The sequence below is a fragment of the Alexandromys fortis genome, unplaced genomic scaffold (genome assembly GCF_014885135.2).
Source record: "Alexandromys fortis isolate MF-2015 unplaced genomic scaffold, M_Fortis_MF-2015_v1.1 scaffold_40, whole genome shotgun sequence".
Classification (NCBI taxonomy): Eukaryota; Metazoa; Chordata; class Mammalia; order Rodentia; family Cricetidae; genus Alexandromys; species Alexandromys fortis.
This window is the reverse complement of record NW_026067966.1, coordinates 3,010,408-3,024,764: the sequence shown is the minus strand read 5'-3', so window position 1 is coordinate 3,024,764 and position 14,357 is coordinate 3,010,408. Positions and strand designations below refer to the sequence as shown.

At 39.1% G+C, this 14,357-nt stretch overlaps 1 protein-coding gene across 1 annotated transcript in view; it reads right to left on the bottom strand.

Annotated features, from left to right (window-relative positions):
• Positions 1-8,997: 8,997 nt before the first annotated feature.
• Abca12 (ATP binding cassette subfamily A member 12) overlaps positions 8,998-14,357 on the bottom strand; it is a 161,768-nt gene continuing 156,408 nt past the window's right edge. Inside the window, 4 exon segments of the mRNA XM_050154267.1 lie at positions 8,998-9,105; positions 10,529-10,666; positions 12,830-12,935; positions 14,049-14,141. Coding sequence (XP_050010224.1) covers positions 8,998-9,105; positions 10,529-10,666; positions 12,830-12,935; positions 14,049-14,141 — 445 coding nt within the window.

Sequence of the window (14,357 nt, the reverse complement as noted above, 5' to 3'; positions counted from 1 at the left end):
GGGCCCTAAATGATTCCTAGATGAGGGAAGTCTGAAAACACCGCATTGAGTTAAGCATGAAAAATAATAAATAATGAAGACAAAAAAAATCACTCTACCTGAAAAACTATATCTTAATGCAAACTGCTATATTATCATACTTAAAAGAAATAAGTGCCATCAAAAAGAGGTTTGTTGGTGCTGGAGAGATGGCTCAGAGGTTAAGAGCATCTTGAGTTCCATTCCCAGCAACCACATAGTGGCTCACAACCATCTGTAATGAGGTCTGGTGTCCTCTTCTACCCTGCAGGCATATATGCAAACAGAATATTGTATCCATAATAAATAAATAAATATTTTTTTTAAAAAGAGCTATGTTGGCCAGAGAGACAGCAAAAAAAGATTGCTGTGGTTACAAAGTTTGGTGGAGCTGGAGGTCCATTCAGTGGTGACAAGAGATTTCCCGAGGATGATCAATGCTGCATCTGTTGAAACTGTATCCTACCATAGAGATGAAGGCCTTGGGCTTGGAAAATCTGACATTAAACACTAGAATCCCATAATTAACTTAACTTACCCCGAGTTTCTGTTCAGTAAGCAACCTTCTGATTAAAGCTCAACTTCCTGTTTAGCATGCTTTCAGGGAGAGAGAATTCGTTGGCTGGGGAATAGATGTGTTCAGTTTGGGTTTTTGTTGTAAATCAATAATCTAGCACTCATATTTTATCCATAAATATTCTGAAATTTAATGTGAGTTCATTCATGAGAGAAGGGTTCTATTAAATAAGTCTGAGGATATATAGAGAGCTGGGGTCTGGTGACAGGTTATACTAACTGGTTAATGCAGGAAAGGTCTACCTAGGTGACCTACCATAGCCTACCTCCTGTGATGCTGTTGTCGAGCAAGGATGCTCTAGTGCAGTGGTCCTCAACCTTCCTAATGCTGCGACTCTCTAATGCACTTCCTCATATTGTAGAGATCCCCAAACATGAAATTACTTTCACTGCTTCTTCATAACTGTAATTTTGTTACTGTTATGAATCTTAATGTAAATATCTGATATGTAGGATATCTGGTATGTGAGCTTTGTGAAAGGGTTGTTGTTTGACACCCCCAAAGGGGTCGCGACCCACAGGTTGAGAACCACTACTCTAGAAGAATACAGATAAAATAAGTATATGTTTATTAGACTGGCTTAACCAATGTGATCTGTGTGACCCACCAACTGGTCTCTATCTACATGGAAGAGGCTGAGGACCCAACAGTTGCTCATTCCATAGGCTGGATAGCACAGTAGTCACAATATACTACCGAAGGCTTGGAAGATTTTTCAGTCTATGTTGGAAGGCCAAAGAAACTGGACTCTTGTGTAAGTGAAGGATGGCAAAAAGCAGCAATAGAGTAGACCCACCCACTAGCAAGACACTAAGTTCATCATGTAAAAAGCAGCTGCTTGTCCTTCCTACCTCATTATACCTGAGCTCACACTGGAAGGATATGTCTACTCTGTGAGGAGAGTCTTCTTCCCTCAGTTATTTCCCCCAGCTAAAACCCACAGACTCACACGGACATATGACTCTTAGTTTTTTGCAGATCGAGTCAAGTGAACTACAAGACTAACCATCTAGATGAGTAGCTGTTTTCTCCTGATTAAAACACTCTCTCCTGAAGAAAAGATGAAGGCTACTAGACTAAAAACCTTAGCAGACCCACAAGTCCTTTTATTGATCTTGTTTAAGCAGCAAGCAGTTGTTGTAGATGCCTACAACACAAAGGGCTTGATGATGCAACTTTCATGAGCTGTCATTCTGCTATAGTTGGCTTTTAGTAACATAGTTGCCCAAGTCATCCATACTCCTGTAAGTAGTCTCAATACTCTCCATGGTTCACCAAGCTGGTTTGGACAGAGCCATGTTTTTGGTCTGTTGGTGTCTTACTTGGGTGAATTGTCATTTCTTCACATCTTGTCAGGAAATGTGGCACAGCAGATACTTTTGCTCACCTGCTTTTCTAATTATGTAGCCCAAGACATTTATCCGTGGCACATTAAAAGTCCAGAAATAATAGAAGAAGAGGTTAGGTAACTGGAAAATTTCCAGGAAAAAAAAACACAGAGGAAATCACCAAGGTAATTCATATTTGCTTATGACAAACATAATTAACAGTATGCATCAGGGAGACAATTATGAAGGCTGAAGTGCTGGCTGAAGAATTTCTGTGAGGTACTGGAGAGATGTTTCACTGATTATAAGCACATAACCCAAGTCCAGTTCACAGCACCCACATAGGCCAGCTCATATTTGCCTGTAACTCCTGCTCCTGTACCTCATCTGCCTTTTCCTCTGACCTCTATAGGTACCACACACACAAACACACACACACACGTACCAACACACACACACACACAGGTGCACATATGTGCAGACAACATAGCTACGTCTGATTTTTTTTTAAAAAAATTGATTTCAAATTCTTTGGTTAATTTCTTGTTTTTTTTTTTTTTCCCACATACTCCTTGTAGTAAATTAATCATCTAGCTCAGGAAACTATAAGAATGATCTCAAGATTCCTAACTGTATCTAGAGGTCAGCTTGAGAACCTTTCTTCAAATATCTGCTTCACTGTATCCCACTCACAGAGAAATGTGAAGCAGCTTTCTGTGTTCAACTCTGCTTCTCCTTCACAGAAGGAGGTGGCGCAGGGAAAGCCCATGCGTTCCTTCTTCTGGGTCTTTAAGCACAGGGGAAGCTAATAGGGTCTGGATGGACACAGTGCTACTTTTTATGTTGGGGACTTTGATGTGAAAATATGTGGCCCGCTATGTTAAGCAGGTGTCAAAGGAGTTTACCACAAAAGGAGAGCTATTGTCCAGCACTCTAGGGTATGACACATAAAAAACAAACTGAACTCCACAAGATGAAAAAAGAAGGGAGGCCTGGGGCTTCCGCCAAGCTGCCTGCAGTTGAGCAGACCATGGTCATTGACTTGAAAGGAGCCATCCGTCACAGTATACCTTCTGGCTGAATTAGCCGACCTCTGAGGTAAGTGTGAGCCATCATGCCCACGGGAGAAGGGGAAAGTGTAACAAATACCCAATAGAGAGCTGGAATCAGCTGGGAAAAAAGCCAAAAAAGAGAACAAATTGTAATTATGTCAGTCCAGACTTGAGTCATTCATGGGAAAGAAGACAGACCAAGGGAGAGCAGGCATTGTCTACCCCCAAATGAACCAGAGACAGAGGATATTATGTCTGACAAACCTGATCTTTTTCTGCCTAAACTAGAACAAGTAAGATCCCTTTTCCATTATTCCTGCTACCATCCTACAACATCACCCCCTCTCCACTGAAGAAGCCAGTTATTATTCCTGCTACCATCCCACAACATCTCCCCCTCTCCACTGAAGAAGCCAGTTATGCACTTTGTTTCCCTCTCTGTCCAAATTTTTACTGAATTCATCCCAAAAATTTTCTTCTTATGATTTCACAGAAACTTCTCGAGCCAAGGTCACTCCTGAATATGTCAAACTCAGTGGTCAGTTTTTCAGCCTTTATTTTAATCTCACAAGCAGCTGTCTAGACAAGGTCAGCCACTCCCACCCTTTTAAAGCCATTTCTTTCCTTGCTTTACATTTTACACATACTTTCTGGACATCCCTTCTCCACCCCAGAGAGACTCTCTTTGGCCCTTCCCTTTCAATTGTTTCTCTGCTGTGGTCATGCTTGACTTTCTAAGTGATTTCATCTAGATTGTGGCTTTTATTTTGTGTTTTCTTCAGGCGGGAACTTTACCAAAATTCCAAAAGATACTAATCAATGGCTCACTCAACATTTCCTTGAGAATGTCTAATCAGCATTAATGATTAATTAATAAAATTTAATGGACTTTAAACACAGCCCTCCATCTCTCTTTGTGTTTCCCATATTCACATTTTCCTGTTAGTGACATTTTCTTCTATCCAATTGTTCAAGTCTCAACTTTTGGATTCATTCTCTTTACCCTTAACTTACACCTTCCTCACTAATTTGGCAGCAAATCCCATTGGCTTTAGCTTCACAGTATACCAGGACTTGACTACTCTCCACCACATCCGTAGCTACTACCTTCTGCCACACTGTCTTCCTAGATTGCCAAGACTTATCTGGTCCTCAACTCTCTGCCCTCTTTGGCTGCTAGAGCAGTCCTACAGGCTTGATGGATTCTATAGTCAAAGAACAAAGACAGAGTTGGGTGGTGGTGGCGCACGCCTTTAATCCCAGCACTGGGGAGGCAGAGGCAGGCGGATCTCTGTGAGTTCGAGACCAGCCTGGTCTACAGGAGCTAGTTCCAGGACCGGAACCAAAAGAGCTACAGAAAAACCCTGTCTCAAAAATTAAAAAAAAAAAAAAAGGACAAAGACAGAACCACCAGGACCATTGGACATTCTGCTTTGCTTCTTTTGCTTGGCTTTCCTAATTATGCAAACTCGTTGTGTGTTCTTGATGAGATGGAAACTAGAAACTCTAGACTCATCTTCTCCTTGGTTAGCAATTCCATGAGAAAAATGTCTTTTCTGAAGTTTAATATTATTTCAGGGATGAACGGCTAACTTGGCATGTATCAGTCTCTAAGCTCGTTGAAGTGGTCAGGAGAAATAGGACAGACATTATTACCGGGTTGGGTCAGATGCCTACTTCAGTTACTGGGATGGGGAGACACTACCATGACTGGCAGCATCAAGCTAGCCTATCATAGGAACGAGGCAACTCCAGACATCAGGAAAGAGGAAGACTAAGAAATGACTTGGAGTGGATAAAAATATGACCATCATAATCTAACACATTTTATGTACTGTTGTCACCTGTTTAGTTTCTTTGATCCTGTTTCTCTTTTCAGTGATAATACTTTATAGCATTAAGTTGAGGTTAAAGTGATTGTGGATGTGTAAGTGTTTTTGAAAAAGTTAATTCACTATGTCGCCTATTAAATGTATGTTGTCTATTGTAAAATCTAGATTGTTCCATTAATAGCTGATGAAATATGGATAGACACAAATTGTGTTCTATATATTTCATAATAACAATGAAGATGTGAGTGAAAGGCAGCCAAAGATGACTTGAATATGTATTCAACATATTACTGGAAATTCTAGTTGGAGAAATAGACAAGGAAGAAAAATAAATATCATGAAAATTAAAAAAGAGAGAAATAAAATGACCTTTTCTGAGGGATATTCTAATAAGTGTAGAAATCCTAAATATTCTATGAGAAAAATGTTGGAATTATTAGATCAATTCATCAACCCATAGACATGAATTGCTATACTATAAACTAATGATGGAACAATCCAAAGAGAAAGTGAAACAACTGCATTTAGAATAGAATCTGCTAGGGTTGGAATCCCCAGTGGGTAGGATACCTTACAGGTGCTTACATCGTAGGAACAAAGTCCTTGAGAATCATGGCTTTGGGTCAGAGTGATCCTAGAAGAGAGCTAAGGAATGCTTCTACTTCCCTCCTACGATGCCCTTCACTCCTGAAGGCTATACCACAGAGAACAGGGGAATCTGGAACACAAGCAGTATGAGCAGCACCAGAGACGCCCATGCCAGGCACAGTTACAGCTCAGCACTAAAGTGTGGAGAAATCACAAACATTCAAGTTAATGTATTCAGCAATAAATATTTGTAACATTTTAATAGATATAACACATATGACCCAGCATTTCACATGTAACAAATCACTAGTAAGTAGCCGATATGGTTGCTTTAATTATATATCTCTGTTTTACTTTAGATTTTTTTCCCCACTTGTCCAAATGAGTATGAATTTATAGCAAGTAGCCACTAGATCAACTGTGACAAATGATGTCAAAGAAAACACTATTTTTTTTTCTTTTAACTTGCTGTGCTACGTTGAAAAGTTTTGGTTAGTGAATCAAGTAGGCCCCTGAGTTCGGGGAGAAGTAAAAGGGTGGCAGCCTGCTCCATCTTCCCCACCCTCACCCCACCCAGGACATACTCACCCATTTTTGGGATGAGTGAATTAGAAAAGCAGAGGACAGTTTGGGAAAAGACTGTGTATATATCATCTTCCAATTTTTTTCTTATTTTGTATTCAATGTTTTGCTATCATGAAAATTTAGTTTTGTAGATGAACTGAAAATTGCCGCAATTCTCAGAAGTAATACAAATAATTCATGGAAAGAAGGGAGATTCTGTAGGTTTTATCAAGAGTGGAGAATCCTCCTCGGAGGGTTGGGAATTCTGAAAACACTTCCTCTGTTATGGAGAGACCCACAGGAATACAGAATTAAGTAAATTTTCATACGCATTCCTTATTTTTATGTGAAAAGGGAACCATGAAGCCCTTATGTGGTCTACCCCAATAAAAGAAGAGATAAATGTGCAACAATTTATGAAAACATGGCATTAGAATTCTGATTTCAAAGATGTTATCCAAGCCAGCCCATCCCAGAAGATTTACTGTAATATGGCAGAAAATATCGTTCTTTTCTCCCTTTGTCTGAATAAGCTATCTCATGGGAAACTGCATTTCAGAAATTTAAACAGATTCAGGATGTGTGGTTTCCATGCCAACCACACCAGCTCCTCTTTTGTTTCTTATTCATTTATTTATTCATATCACCAACACATACGTACTAAACACCATAACGCTTCTTCTATGTGCAGGTGGTGAGAGTGTTAGGAAGATCAAAACAGATTCTGTCTTCACTGAGTATCAAGTCTATTAAGAGACACGAGTACCAAACACTTAGGTGAATGTGCAGTTGGAGAAGTAGAGGCCAGGTAAGAACCACCAACGTGCAGATTCAGTTGGCAGGAACCGCTAACCCATGCCCTAAGATGGTTTAAAAACTCCAGTCAGCACATGCCCCCTTGTCTTTTATTTTTGTTTAGGCTCTTCATTCTCTGTGAAGGCACCTCATCAAAGAAGGGGTCGACATATTCATTTTTTAGTTTCCACATTCATTCATATAAAGCATTTGTGAATGTGATTAGTTTTAATGAGGATGTAATGGTAATGGGGCCAGTCTACAATAAAGCTGCCCAGTGAATGGATGTGAAAAAAATTAGAATTTTCTTCATTCTAAAAGACCATTTAAAGTTTGATTCCCTCCCTACCATTGCTTAGAAACAATCAAGCAATCAAGAAACCTACCACAAAAAGGGCAATTTCCAGTAGTAATTTTTTTTATTTTTCATGTAATCTGGGACTGAAGACTCCCATGCCCTCAGAATTAAAGTTTCTATTCTAAAAGATTATATATGTATAGTTATATAATATAAATAAAAGAATATATATGTATATATAGACAGATAGATAGGTGTCCATATATAGCCATATTTTTTTTTCAATGTGGACTGTATCCAGGGACTCGTACTCAGCGAGTACTTGTTCTAGTGTTGAGTTAATTCCGTTGTATTTGTTTATGAGATAAGGACTCACTATGTACTTCATGCTGGCCTTTGAATTACAAGGTAGCCCCGGTTGTCCTCAAACTCATGATCACCCTACCTCTACCTTCTGAACTCTGGGATCATAAGCATTCCTGGCTCTTAAGGACATTTTACATTCCCTAAAATTGTGTTACTATCTGTTAAAAGACATATTGAAAGTCTAGATACATGACAAATTATGATACAAGCTTTCACACAAAAGTGGAGTGGCAATGTAGTGTTAGAATGGAGGAATCAGATTACGCTGAAAAAGCAAGGCGGTAAAGCTTCTCTGGGAAAGTGTAACATTGCTCAAGACTGTCAGATGGACACAGTCAGTGGAGACCAAGCATTCGCATTAAGGGATCATTAAGTGAAAACCTTCAGACATGGTGAGGAGTGTAGAGCATCATGGGAACGGCAAGAGACCAGCAGGACTCAATCCTAAAGAAGAAGGGGAGATGGATGCTGGTGACAGTAACAAAGAAAGCAGGGGCCAGGTCACATGGAACCTCATAGGCCATGTGTCTCCTAACTGTGGTCCCTGGCTCTTCCCTAGCAAACAAAATGGAATCATTAATAGCTTCTTTTAAACTTTGAATTTATTGCTCATTGAAACAGAACAGTTGTGTCAAAGCTGGCAAACGTACACACACACACACACACACACACATTCAAAGGGTATGTAACTTAGCATTATCAAGTAGTCTATCTTGTAATCATAGATATAATTCCAAGTCAACCAGAGAGATAGTAAGCTGAAAAATATTTCCATATTAATTTTTCTTTCACAGCAAGGTTTCCTGTGTAGAAACTAGAATTGTGAAGGTTTCTGGAAGAGCTTTAAAAATGTTGCCTGCCAGCAGCATGTGAGTTCTTTACGGTTTCCAGGATCTGCCCAGCTGACACACCTGTCTCCTCTCAATAAGCAAGAAGCATCTTCTCCATGTGCCTTACATTGGCCAGGCACAAATGGAATGGATCTAAGTTTGGTTTACCACCAGGGTAAACTGCTGTCTCATTGTATTCTTATCATAAGGCACATTGCGGGGCTCACCCTGGCCCCATGTATTCACAGGCACTGAAACTAACATGCACCTCCTATAGTGACTGTGCTCACTGCTTTCTGTCAATGTTAATCCAGTCCTTAGCGCTTTACACAAAATACTAGATTCATGGGTTCATGCTATTTTCTAGAAATAAGTTATTTTGTTTGAGCACCGAACTGTCTCCCCTCATCCACCTTACTTTTCTTCTCTGGCCTTACTTTTCAACTACTAATACCCATGTTTTTTTAAGCTGCCCTTTTATTGAAAGTAATAAATTAAGACATCCATCGTGAGGTTGACCGTTTGCCTAAGGATCACCCGCATAAACATTGCATGCTCACTGTGTTGAGTACAAGGCAATCGTTTCGGGAGCAATAACATTTGCTGGTATCCATTTTAATTTGTCAGTCTCATGCTGTGCACTTGTGTGCAGCATAACACTTTTAAAGGAAGAGATGTTTTAAAAATGGTGTCCTCTTGGAAAGGCATCCATCAGGCATTTGCTGAAGTTGAATCTGCTGCTGCAGCTGCTAAGACTCTCTCTGGCCATCCTGTGAGTCAACGCTTATGGAGGAACCATGGCTGCTGGTATCGACATTTTCATAGGATTTTTGGTCTTTGGCAAAGTTGATGAAAACCTGAGTTTTTTAAGGGAATGAAAGACATTAGTGCCAGGTAAATAAAAGAAATAAGGCTTTCTCTCTCTCTCTCTCTCTCTCTCTCTCTCTCTCTCTCTCTCTCTCTCTCTCTCTCCTCTCTCTCTCTCTTCCCCTCATCTCTCTCTGCCTCTCTCTCCATTCCACTCTCTCTTGCTTTCCCTCATTCACTACCTCCCTTTTTTCCTCTCACACACTTAAACTTAAGAAAAGATTTCTTTAGGACATGCTCATAGGCTTGCATGCGCATCCTCCCTAGAAGTCCATTTATTCAGCCAACTTCAACTAGACTTTAAAATGTATGCTCGTTTCTGTGACTATGACTACATTTTTGCCATAGTCTAAATTTAAATCTATGGTTAAGCATCTATAGCCATGCATCTATAATCCACATGATCCCCACTGAAACCTTCATCACATATGATAAGGATCCCAGCCTGATCCCCTATCAAATGTTTAAATAGAAATATCAAGAGAGAATTCACTAGTTTCAGCAGGTAATACACAGAATAAAATTTGTGCAAAAAACTCCCATTATGTTAAGTTTGCCAATTATCTAGCAGGAAGACCTTTTTATGTGATTAAAATCATTAAACTTATTAATTGTAAAATTGATCTCAATGTCACTGAGGATCTAGTTTTCCTATTCATGTTGCTCAATGTTGGTCAAATGTCTAAGAATAAGTAAGTCTTCAGTGTTAGCAAAACCATAATTGACTTAAGTCCCTATAAAACATTGATCCATAAAATGCAGGACAATCCATTGTCTTACTCTCCAACTTACTTCAAAGTCAAGCATAAAGTTTATTTTTTTGTTCGTTGCGTTGGCTGAGCTGTATAACACTCAGTGGAGAGATTGTGGGTGGATGACTTAGGGAGCTGCCTTCCACTCTGGAGTGGAAAGGTAATTAAGATGTGTAAGGAAGAGAAAGAAATTCTCCGTTTGCTGTATGAAGTGTGTGAATTTAATGAATGTAAGGGAGGGTCTGTACACTCTCGGTCTCTCGTCCCGTACACGCTAATTCAGGACACTGAGTAATGGAAACCTTCGTTATGAAACCCACCCAGAAGGAAGAAGAGGAAGCATTAACAGTTAATTATTTCGGAGGTGACGAGAATGGTTCCTGCTTCCATGCACACGTAAACATCTATGGAAGTAGATGTCATTTACACTGTAAAAAATAACTTCATTTCTCCACTAAAAATAGCTACGAATGCTTTTCATATCTATTTTTTAATATCTCAAATGCAGTTAGAAATAAATTAGGCTCTTTGCTAAGGTTTTCAGGTGCAAGATTAGATACTGACTTAATTAAAAGTAAATTAAATGTCATTAAAAAGAAATAAGCAGGATGCATAATAACTAATGTGTGACACTTGCTATGGATTATGGCATGCATGTTACCTCTTCCAGAGTGGTCTGGCTCACGAGGAAATTTGTGATATTTAAAGCAGTCTTGTTGGTTTCCAGAAGGTCAAAAATGTTTGCTACTCCTCCTGCTGTGACCGGCACATGGTATTCTAGCATGCTAAGATGCTGATCCTGCAGGAACCAAAGGGAAAGACCTGTTTGACAATGGCAAGGTAACATCGACTTGATCAGATTTCACTTTATGGACAGCTGGGGAAAATGATGGAAGTTGTTCCCTGGGAGAAACAGTGCCACGGTGTAAATAATGGGCATATTTTGAAACTAGCAGCTTATAGAGATGAAATGAGAAGTTTTATGGACATCAGAGAGAAAAGAAATCAGAAAGTTAATGAAAATTTCAAAGCATCCTGGCCCCATGAGCATTTCAAAAGTTACCATCTCATCTGGGGGCCGGGGGACCCTGTAGGATGCATCCCATATGCTCATCTTGAGGGTCAGTTTTAACTGATTCGCTGTTCAGCTGATATGAGTTTAGGAATGCTAGGCTTCAGTAGTGTTGAAGTTGTCTAGAAACCATTGCCTACTTTTCTCGACTCACCTTAAAACCTCACAAGGCTTTTCAGTTCTTAGGCTTTAACCACTAGGATCGTGTACTTCATAACCTAATGCCGTTTTCTTGGAGTGTCTCTAACACCCGCTCTTCTTAATGTTTTGCCTAGTTTGTTTTTTTTTTTTTGGGGGGGTGTGTTTTTCTTTAACGCATCTCTCTTTAAGATGGGAACTTAAGGAACGTTGACCTTTCCTCTCTGTGAGCTCCCTTCACACAACTGAATTGATGCTCCTTCCTCCACAAATGAGTTAAGGCAGCAGGCTCCTTGGAAGCCTAGGAACCAGACGTGCTGATTCATTCTGCCACAAAGCAGCTAGAGAAGCTGAATGCTAGCTTGGTCAGATGTTGTCTCGTTGCAGAATCTACTTCTGCAGTGTTTGTAGCACTATCTAGTTGGTGTGTCTCAGCTTACTTTCCAGACTTTCTCTTTCTCCCCTCCTTGTCTGGAACCTGCCCCCCCCCGATAACTTTTTATGTTCATTGACCCTGTCCCTGTAATTTGATTGTCTTGCATGTTTAATTCTGATCAGCACAGGTATCTTCCATTTGAAGAGATATAGACATTATTGCAAAAGTATAAAGGTACTCTCTTGGGGAGAAATGGCCTTTATCATCAGCTCATTTACTTTGGGTAGCTTTTGTCCCAGGAGGCACACACCAGGGAAAATGGAATCTTGACTCAGTAAATGAACATTACAACCAAGCAACTGACTCCTTGTGTGAGACGAACACCATTTGTAGAAGAAAGATGGGCTTCGACAAGAAACTTGAAAGCTAATATTCCTAGAGAAATGATTCGAGACTTGGGGAGGCTGAGACAAAATATTTTATGAAGGTAAAACAATTATTTTAATAATGTGTTCCTTTGCTATCTAATATCCGCTCACATTAATATCATGCCCTACAGTTTGTGAAGACACCAGACATTTTCAACCCCTGTTGTGTAAAGTAGGTGTTTAGTCTTGCTTACAAATAAGATCAACGAAGTTCGGAGTCCTTACATGACTCCTTAGATATCTCCTCCACACGGTCAGGCTCAACTCTCAGCTTTCCAATTTCTTTTCATTATTCTATTTGATTTCCTTTTAACAACAATTATTTGTCATCCTCAATGTGTACAAATGACCTGTCTGTCAAAGATGTTATTCTGATGATTTCTCTGCCAAGTACATTAAATATGTGAGACACAAATGTGCATATCCCTGTGTGTCCATCTGGCCGGTTTTACTGCATAAGCAAGAAGGAACCAGCTTTAAGACACTTCAATCATTTTGGGAGCAGAGGATTGCTCAGACCTTTGTGGGCTTATTTTTCAAAGGAGAGGAACAAAGCAGATAAAAATCTCCTAGCTGAAGAATTCTGAGTCCACTATTTTTTTTTCTGTAAGTAATGTCGTTGGTCATATAATGCCTGTCAATCCTTGGCTCCCTAATGTGTGTATGTGATTATTAAGCTGGCAATGTATACATCTTGAAAACAAATTCAGTAGATTATAAAGACTTTGTAAGGAAGAAATTAATATGCAGGTATAAAATAACTACATTAATTTAAAATACCTACAACATTATATAATCTGGAGGCTTTATTTATTTGTATAAAGTTGACATCTTGAACTAATGGGTTAGGATGAATAACAACACTGTGATCCACTAGGAAATAGCAAACATCCACTTTGTTATTACTCGAAAAGCCAGTCAAAGTCAAAAGGCAGAAATATCACTTACTTTTAAGTATGTTTTTGGAAAGTGCAGCTGCATAAACCTTGTGAGGTTTTCCATGCTCACTTTATTATTTTTCAAGTGAACCTTGACAGTAAATCCACGTCCAAACCTAAAAGTGCAAAAATACAGTGTGAATTACATTTTGCCAAAATAGCTCCTTTGGAATTCTAGATAATGAAATATGTCCCAGGCTGACCATTACAGCCCCTTATCATATATAAAGACTCATTTTGCTTTAAAAGTTCAGCGCATGCTGCAAACTGGACAGTTCAATGCCATGTTTTATTTTTTGTTTGTTTTTAATTTCTATCTCTAACTGTTCCAGAATCTTGGGGCAAAAGCAACACTGGAATGAAAGCACACAATCTTGGTTTCCTTTGACAGTCGTCAAGTGACAATGATAGATGTCAACTTTTGGAGTTAAATTCTTTCTAAGTTAGATCAAGGTCTTGAGAGGCAGGACATTGGAGATTTGATGTCAGTCACGAAGGTTAAAGACGCTGGGGTCCCAACACTAAGGATGCAGTCAATCAGTATCCTGGTGTTAACTATGCTAAGAGCAGAGTTCATGTACAAGTTATGACACCCTGCAAGCAACTCAATACCTCTGTCATCATTTTGTCTTTATCTCACATGATACTATTTTGATAAGACAATTAAGTTTCTGTATGGAAATATATAAAGTATCATGCTGTAGTTTAGGGATTCACACACACCCATACATATATACATAACTTGGGAATATAAATTAATAATTTAATTTTAATGTGATGCTAATATCATATTTTTGCATCTTTTCCCAGTGTATTCTTGAGTCAAAGGCTTTGAATGTGGTGAAAATGTTAAATAGCTTACAGAGAGCTTGAGCAAATGGCAAACAAACATGGTAGATTAAAAACTCTATGCCTTCACGTACTTGTCACATCTAATTTGTTATTGGGGATACTCGTGAAACTACTTCCTGGGAGTATTTTAGTTGTAAATGATTTATTATTATGACTATGAGGAGCTTCAAACTTTCTAAGACTCAGAGGTTGTTAACTAAAAATACAAGAAACCTTTAATAAAATAATTTAAATTTTAGGTGGGTTAATGATTACTTGCAATGAGGAGAGTCTTCTCAGGTTTTCTATCCATTGCACAGTAAAGACTGGGGTAAGCACAGGTGTAACTGCTGGAACAATTCCCCTACACAGTGTGCAAAACCGTATCTATTGGTTACCTGCTCTTTATGTGCTGCAAAGATCCAATGCACTGGAACCTTCCGTTCACCATAATGGCCAGCCGGGTGCAAAGGGCTTCACATTCTTCCATACTAAAAGAGAAGGCAGATTACTACTAACATCCAGGACACAGAAATCGGGCTAAAGTGGTAAGCATACTTGTAACTAGTTTAAGGTTAAGCTGTTGAAGGTTAAGCTATTGAAGGATAGACTAGACTCACAAACAAAATGACAAGAACTCTCTCTTGAGAAAGAACAAAAAAAAAGTCTTGAAATATAAAGTAAGCATGTTCAGACGGGGTTTATTC